Source organism: Ischnura elegans, chromosome 6 (genome assembly GCF_921293095.1).
Source record: "Ischnura elegans chromosome 6, ioIscEleg1.1, whole genome shotgun sequence".
Classification (NCBI taxonomy): Eukaryota; Metazoa; Arthropoda; class Insecta; order Odonata; family Coenagrionidae; genus Ischnura; species Ischnura elegans.
Genome location: NC_060251.1, coordinates 52,111,399 through 52,120,659, shown reverse-complemented (window position 1 = coordinate 52,120,659; position 9,261 = coordinate 52,111,399). Strand labels below are relative to the sequence as shown.

Sequence of the window (9,261 nt, the reverse complement as noted above, 5' to 3'; positions counted from 1 at the left end):
TTCAACCCTAAACAAACATCCTTACGTTTACCTGAAGGGAGCAATACAGATGCTTTTACCGTACATTCGACCGGTCATTTAAAGGAAGCGCGCTGACTTCCGAGCCGGTAGCAACCAAGCGGCTGTTTTCTCCTCCCTCTCCCACGACGGAGCTACCGGTACGCGCATAGAAATATATAGATAAATAATAAGCAATATTGTCCTTATAAGTGATATTTAATGCAAATTTTTAAAGTACCACCCTTGCATTAATCGTACAGCATACATCAGTACCCATCAATTTTCAATTGACCCATTGATTTCGAAGTTGGCAGATATTTGCGTTGTTTACCATAAATCCATTAATTTTAGCGGTATAAACAATCTGCTTCCTTCAAACTGTTAATTATACAATGGCTCCCATCCATCAAAATTGCAAGTTATTGGAACTTAATCTACGGGGATAGGAAGCGCTCGAAGTTGGGAAACTCTGTTGAAACAAAGTTGATTTTACGCGCAAAAAAGCGGGCACTTTTTTGAGAAAAAATTAAGTATAGGTTATTATATGGATCCAAATATTTCTAAAAATAAAGGATCCAACGTAGAAATAAAGTTATATCGTACGATTTTTGTTGAATTGAAATTGATTGCTTCGTTTAGAAGATAGAGCTCCTCAAACTGAGGTATGGTGCTTTTTTTACAGACATTAGTGACTACATGAAAAGCGACAGTAGATTCCTGATCTTTCTCAGTAGTATGAAGGCTTGGGCATCAAAAGCCTCATAGTTGAAGCATTTATGGCTGAAGATGATAATTCCTTCAATGCACATCAGTTGTTCTCGTCACTGTGCTGTAGAATCCGATTTCCTGAGTTTTTTCCTCCAAACAATGTTTATGGACTGCCAGCATCTAGCTGTAGTAGAACAAATTCATAGGTGACCACTGCTCCTGCAACCTGTGTATAGCAAAGATTGGTAAATTAAATGTAGTTCTCCATTAAAAACTAAAGATTTTTATTGGCTGCTATGGCAAGACAATGCATGTGATATATTCCTCAAACATTTCTTTAGCGTATAAAAAATAGAGTATGTGATGAGACAAACCGTAGTGGAAATTTACTTTGATCATAATTAAGATAATTAATATCTTAAAAGAAAAACTTAAAATATTGAACACCTGTTAAGTATTACGTAATGAGTCAGATTTAATTGTTTTCGAAACTACTAAGACGCATTATGCATCGTGCTATCGATATATCAACGTGTATTTGGTGCATATTTGTAATAAACGTGGTCCTCAACATTTCGGGATAAATTATTGAAGCGTGCATCTCTACCGAAAATAACCTTCTTTGACTATAGTAATGGTAATGGCATATGAGAGACTTCCAATTTGCAACTCTTGTATCGGGTTGCGTGCACAGTAGGATATTTGAGTAGTGGGTTGCATATACTCAGGATATTTCATTTCATTGCCCACGCAGCTGCGTAGACTTGCTCCTTGCATCAGCTGTCCCAGTAGCCGTTTAATCTGCCACATATGGTCATATACCTCAGAGGTTTTTAGAATGGTTTAAGTTTTCTCCATTACGAAGCCTACTATTAGCCCTCTCAAAATAATGCCCTTCCATTCACTTGATTTTGTCTCATTTGAAGAAATTTGCTTTATTCCGGTAAGACTTGTATTCATCTATAACTTGAACTCTTCCCTCTCAATAAATCATATTTCCAACAATTTATTTTCATATAGTCAATATTAATTTGTTAACTGCCAATCAAAGAGGATTCAAATAATTAAAATAATATGTGTTTTTTCGTCCTTTGGGTAATTCTCTGAGTCACTCAGTATGAAAATGAGGTATTTTATGCAAATCATTGTTCCTTTGGGGATATTCAAACTGATGTATCAACTCCAAGATGGAATACCTCTGTAAGGGTAAGGTTTTTTGTTATAAATGGTTCCTAGACCCATGGAGCCCATTATTATTGATGGAAGCTGATTTGATTCCTTGAAGTTGGATTTCCTCCTTAATGGTGGTCTTTGGTTAGAGACCCACAATCTCAGAACAGTACGTTGCTCACTCCTTAATAATGTATTTTTTCAGAGCCCATCTTCCATTTAAAAATCAATTTCTAAAATAGATATTGACGCATATCAAAAGGAGTGGTTATCAATATCTTTCGATGCAATCATAATGTGCCCCTGATGTGTAAATTTCAGGATCGTTGTACACATTGGTGATTGATTTAAATGGCTTTATAAATGGCATGTTATAAGTACTCGATATGGGAAATAAATAAAACTCTAGTTTTCCACAGCAATAACACACTTGATTCCAACTCAACCAGTTTCAGGTACTCATTCCCAATAGCAATCGCTCATCAAACATACGTACACGCCAGTATTTTTTATTTATGCTTTGCACCAGGGGGAGTTGGGGAATAGGTGAAGAAAGGTAGGAAAAGGCAGCAAATACAAAATGTTTAGATTCAGAAGTTCAGAGATCAGGGAACCACTGAAAGTAGTCAATGAAAAATAAACCGTGTTTCTGTATAGAAAACTGCCAAATTTTCTACAAAGTTTCAATACAGTTTTACCAAATGTGCCAAGTTTTATTTATTTCTTTACCATGAAAAAAACTCGATGCAAGTCTTTTCCACAATTAATTATGTGATAATTGAGAATCAGTTAAATCAAAACTTACCCCCAGAAGAAAATTTCTAGTAATATTGAATAGATTCAAGCCAGAGAGTGCAACAAAATCAGTTGTCAGCTCAGTCATGAACCGTTGGACCTGAAAAATAATGCATTGGTAGATGCAACGACTTGTAAGTCCATCTATGAAAATTTTCAAATATGTAGCTATGACAGTACTGAAAATACCTCTGAATATTTACTAGAAAGACAATTTGATAAACTTCCCATGCACATATATGAGTTCATCGTATGAGCTTGTGTTTAAAGTTCAATTTTCCCATATCATACTTTTTGAAACTACTGAAAAATATTTCCATGCTTGGAGGTTTTAATATGAGCATAAGTTTTGAAAAATTTTGCAATTTATTACTGAAGTTTTTTATTTTTTAGCAAATATGGGGAGTCAAAGGTGCTGTATTTTGAGTAATATTTGCATGTAATGTGCGGACTGTGTATTGATTGAGGAAACTGTGTAAACTCTCCATATAGTTTGTTCACAGAATGTCTACTGTGTCTACATTTCATTTACTATTGAGTACAGATGTATATAACATATGTAGAAGTGGCTGCATACATTTTATAAATTTTTCACAAATGGAGTAAATCCAAATTTGTACACAATATACACTTTTAGTGAACAATTTATATGTAAATGTACACAGGAGCTACTGTGTAAAATATATTCAAATGTAAGGATGGTCGGATCGGATACCTAGGATCCAAATATCCACGGATATCGCCCTTCATCGGATACTTCGGATCCAAATTCGAAGGTATCGGATCTGGATCCTAGATTTTAAATTTGTGCTTCAGTGAATGCAGCGTCCCATTCGAGGGAGTGGAAAGAGTTCCGATCCAACCTTCGCATGCGCTGTTGCACTGCGATGCTTGTCCTACTCATGAACCGTTTTGTTTAAAAGTTCTCGTTGAGGTTATGCAACAGAATTTCAGCCGCGGAAATTTTTACGGCAAAATACGACAGGCACAAAGAGTGATTCTTCCCAAGAGATTGAACAACCATCCGAAGAATCTCAACGCCATAGGAAAACGCCACGCCACGTGAAAAGTGACTACGCCGCAGATTTAAAAAAAAAACCTCGGCCCTCCATCACCATATCTCTGATATTTTTTTTCCTTTCCGAGTCCACATGGTCCATAAATCATTATCTTCGAAGGAAACCTCACGAGAACGATGCAAGCGTGTTTCATCCCTACCCAATCTCAGCAACTTACCTTTTTCATCCTACCTGCTTCAATTCTCTGTTTCTGGAGAACAAATGCTAGGTGAGTGACGTACTGGACCCGAAGATGTCTCGATAGTTTTCGGCAATAGGGTAGTTTCCATCATCAAAGAAAACGAAAGGCATTGGTTGCGATTCGTTACCCACCATTAGTGTATTCATAATATACAAATTATTTGGTTTTAGAAATACCGGTTTAGACGAATGGCAAGGGTCAATTTTATCCTCATTTGAAAAACGCCAGATTGGCGCCCATGCGATGCAACTCCACGTGACGTCACAGGGACCTAGTTTCCTTACGAGTAGATAGGAGTTTTACATCGTCTGATATTACCAATGCATGCATGAGGCACAGAGCTCAGGCATACATGTCTTAATAATCACACATTAAAACTTCCATAGGTCGGAAAGTTTCCTTCGTTAGATAAGGTATTAATAATCCTTATTTAAGCCTAGCGCTACCAGCTAGCAGGGTACTCTGCAACCTACTAGCATCCTGCGTCGTATCAGCGCTCAAAGCCTCGACCCAAGGTCACCTCACTGCGGCATCGGGAACCAGAACGACGTCACACGGTATTCATACTTAGCCGTCGCGTTTTCGCGCGCTTGAAAATTTTCACTTTTCATTTAATCGTGAAAAATAGATATCGTCATCTAAAAATCTAAAAGCGTGAAATAAGTACTCCAGGAGTAATAGGAAACCCTATTGGATGAAGTGCACGATATTCAAAAAAGAATGAGACCAAACGCGTCTCATTTCTAAAATATTTAGGATTTTTATTCAAATCGATTGAAACAAAGTTTTTTTGTTATAAAAAATACTATAACAATATTCAACATTGTCCAAACAGCACAATTTTCAAAGAAACTGGCGCGGCATTAGTACCGCCAAACAAGAAGATACGGCCCAGAAACGCCAACTGTACATCATATCACATTAGGGTGGTCCTTATTTTTCGATTTTTCGAATTTCTTTCGGGAAACCCCTCATTTTATGTCACTTGGTGTAAAAACATATCCTATAAAATATTATTGCAGTTTTATCACGGAAAGACGTGCCGAACCTCACTCAAAGTTGAGAAATTTTGGCATTTTTGGCTGTTTTTCGGATATGAATGGCGATAAGTAGGTGCTGGTATTTTTCAACTAATTTTCTATGGTAACCAACGATACATTGGACATTTGAAATGCTGCACCTAAAATATTTTCTAATTGTGACCAGTGATTCCCGAGGTAAGGCCCCAAGAGTGAGCGCGTACCACCCCAAGCAGATACTTTGGGTGGCACGCGGGTTGCATACGCTAAGTATTTGTTAATCATTCTCACTCATCGTAAAACTATCGATAAACTTTAAAACTCGTCGATATAACCTTGAATGCTACATTTATCACTGTTTATTGCCAAAACGGGCTAGTATTTGGGCTTAGTGTTTTATTCTCCATAGATTTTGAAATATTTGAAACAGAAGACCATTAATGCCCGAAGACTTCCCGAACTTCGCGTCGAGGACACTTTTTAGAACCAGCTTGTATATGAAGAAGAACCAACTTTGAGTGTGGTGCGTCACGTCTTCCCGTTATCAAATTGCAATAATATTTTATAGGATACGTTTTTACACCAATTGACATAAAATGAGGGGGTTTCCAGAAATAAATTCGAAAAATAAGAACCACCCTAATATCACATAGGTCGCCCGGCTTCGGTTTGAAGGCAACGACGTCACAAAATAGAAAGAGATAAAATGTTCGTCCTTGACTCTCTCATTCATAGTATAGTTGCTTGAAAGACACAATGAACGAGGGAGAGGAGGGATCGCGCTCCTTCCCCCCCACCTATCCTTTACGCGCTTCTGCTGCCCACCCCTTCCTCTCGCTGAGCGGTCGTCTCGTTCTGTTCCCGCAACTCGACGCACGTGATGCTAATGTTGTTCTAAAAATTGTTAATTGGAATGCAGATTGCGTAGTTGCAATTTAATTTAACGATATGCTGATAAAAATGTCTTTCATTGAGAAGAAACATTTTTATTGGCATAAAGAGAACCATGTGCGTGGACCGTGACGTAAAACTATCGCGAGGAAGTGCAAAATCCACCTTACCGCAACTAAAGCATTTGCGGGTGAAACACAAGCTAGTATGCGATGAGAAAATAACAAAATTCGGGGGAAACTTTCGTGAGGAATATCAAAATTCAGTCAATGGTTTATTCGAAGATTTGAAACCTAAGTATATTCATTTCCAAACGCAAGCGTAGCAGATAAGATCCTGAGCGTTTATAGATTTTATCGGTTTAAAAAAATAATGTGAAAGCTTATAAAAATGATTTCTAATCAGTAAAAAAATTAAAACGTGTATTTAAATCTAAATGGTATTCTTTTGATTGAATTTTCCCAGAAAAAAACTTGAATAAGAACTTCGTTTTATAGCAGACACTTGAAAATACATTAGGATCCGAAAATATCCGAAGATTCGGCTCCGAAAATCAATGATTCGATGCGGATCCGGGTCCGAAAAAAATCCTCGATCCGTCCATCCCTATTCAAATTGTTTACTAAATTTGAGAGGGGTAGGAAATATTCGACAGAGTCAAGCTGTAGCTCCCCCAAGGATTCGAAACTTGTTTATTTAAAAAAATAGTTTACCTCTTTACAGTAGGATTGACGAGGGCAACTGTATAGGTGTTTGGAAAGATACAAGGTCTCTTGGTTAATGGATGAAGCCAATAATATAACCCCAGCTGCTCTTCCTACCATGAATGAAAAAGAGTAGAAGTAAAATGCTGTCTTCTCCAAGGTCTTGTGTGTCGAATTTCTGCGAAGAAAACAGCCTAGAATTATGAAATGATCTTTATTGGCCACAAATAAAAGTTTTCTGCCGGTACAATTGATTCAATTTATATTCTAAGCTAATTCTAGCCATTTAAGTCCCGGTCAGCTAACCTTGTTCTGGAATGCATTTTGTCATGTTGTGCGTCAAAGACAGCATTAAGGTATGGCTAAATAAAATGCATACAAACATAAATAATAATCTTTATGGAAAAAAGTTTTGAAGTTAAATTTGAAACTTTTTGATAGGGGATCAAGTTATACAAAACAATTATGCAATTAAAGGCCAAATGCATCTTATTTTGACTTTTCTCATGTCCATCCATTGGATGCCATTTCAACCCATTTTATGCAGACGATGGAAGGAAATATTATTTACCCAACTTCTCCCTCAACTTATACGAGCCTTCTGTTTACTCTCTTTCCTTTTAACCTTCTGTCTTTTCTCCCCAAATATGTCTTCTCCATCTTTGCTCAATATCACTCTCATATTACTTCTTCCTTTATCATCAAGTGTAAAATTTTTCACTTCATATTGCATATCATATTGACCTTCCACTATTTTCTCTATTTTTTTCTGCTCGACCTACCACCTTTCACTACTCAGTACACGACCTCCACCACCACCCCATAATCAGAAAAGCTGTCACTGATCCCTTTAGCACCAGTTGTTTGTCTACTCACCTTCCTTTCATCATGTTCCCTTCCTCCCGCATCCCAACCCATTTCATAGCTTCCCTATCACCAACTCACCACCATCCTTCAAGTTCCTCTCTCTCCCCCCGTTCAACTGTTATGGAATCCTACTCCTGGGTATATACTGCCCTGTCCGTCTATCAATTTGTTCTATTAACTCTTGATAATCACTGCAAAAGCCGAAACCAGTAGATTTTTCAATAAATACTGTGTGGAATTTGGCAACAACTATTTTTGAATCTATCTTGTCACCATTGGCGTAACTAAGAATTTGCTTTGGGGGGATGGTGGGGCCTGGGGACGAACCCCCTCACCCCAGGCAATTTTTGAAGAATGTCTCATCTCAATGCCTCAAATGACTTCCTGCTATGATATAAATAAATGATCTTTAACTTTAAGCAGATGCAGTAATTATATCTCAAAACTAGACGGTAGTTTTAAATATTTTTTTATTTCTCTGAGTGATCTCTCCCCAAATTTTCGCCCATGCATATCACCAATCCATGAATAGAACTCATGAACATATGCGAATTAATGAAGGGGCACGTTCCCCCCCCCCCCCAGACGCTCAAAAATAGATTAGATTTTTAATACAAATATTTAAAAAAATTATATTTGACAAAATCCGGGCAAAAGGGTAAGAGGAGAAGAAAATGAGAAGGGAATGGGCAGTAGCATGAGTCAATGTTCAGGGATTAAATGGGCCATTTTTCGCTGCTTCAAGCTCAGATTTAGCCAACTTTATAAACTCTCGTACTTTCACTCAATCATGCATTTGTTGACGATACAGGTAATAAAAACTTACTGCAGTCCAGAAAGTAATTGAATGCAAATGAAGTAGAGGTTTGAAGCTATGGAAAAAAATGTTATGCCATTTATATGGTCATCCAAAGTGCTTGATAGTTGGGATAGGGATGCATATTGACACCTCAAACCTTCCCAATGGCTTGGTTTTACTGCCTGTGAGTTAGAAAAAAAAATATATTTGAAATGATTAACAACGTATATTATATTCCTCTAATGCCTTTTTCAGCGTATGTTATGCTTAATTTTTCATACTTGGTATTTAAAAAAAAACTCAACAATTTAATTATTTTAGCCAATTTTCTATTTTCCTTTTACTCTACCACACAGAATATAAAGAATTTTCAATATATGGAACGCAACCGAAGTACTAAAAAGTGTAGTAATGCTAATAACGAATTATACTTATTATTACAATCATTAGAAGTGACTTGAATTGTATGCCCCTGATAGGGTAATGCGGATGGATGATTGTGATGACACCCGTTCAATTATTGTCACTTACCTTCCCTTGCAGATAACTTAGCTTAGTGTTAAGCTGCTTGAATCTTGTTGATAAAGCCATGCTTAAAACCATAATAAATACGTCTGTGAAGTTCCAGATGAATGTAGCTACAATACTTATCCCTAATATTGCAATTCCTTTCCATGTTGCATAGGCTGTCTGTTCATATACAAACCTGAAACAGATACAGAAAGTAATTAAGATGCATTTTTATCTATGTTTTATTGGCCATTTATCTTCTACACTTCAAATATATTGGGAGAAATGCATACAGTTTTTAAATATTCTTGCATTTTTGGCTGTCCCATATGATTTAGACAATCTTATGGCTCCAAATAATTCTCTGGAAATTTTAGGTATTGTAATCACGCGGTAATATCATATTTCTGTGGGCATACTTAACATTGATTGATATGCTTTATTTGATCTATTGTGATTGATCGAAAAGTCTTGAATATTTTATTGCATAAATAAATACGTAAATATCATATGAGATACCTTGGCCAACTCTATTATC

General features: G+C 36.8%; 1 protein-coding gene across 1 annotated transcript; it reads right to left on the bottom strand.

Annotated features, from left to right (window-relative positions):
• Positions 1-629: 629 nt before the first annotated feature.
• On the bottom strand, positions 630-8,954 carry LOC124161367 (gustatory receptor for sugar taste 64f-like; the record flags this gene model as incomplete). Its single annotated transcript, XM_046537682.1, has 5 exons — positions 630-934; positions 2,684-2,773; positions 6,557-6,725; positions 8,241-8,395; positions 8,745-8,954. Coding segments are annotated over 5 exons (687 nt in total), but the record flags the coding sequence as incomplete, so codon positions are not given.
• Positions 8,955-9,261: the final 307 nt, after the last annotated feature.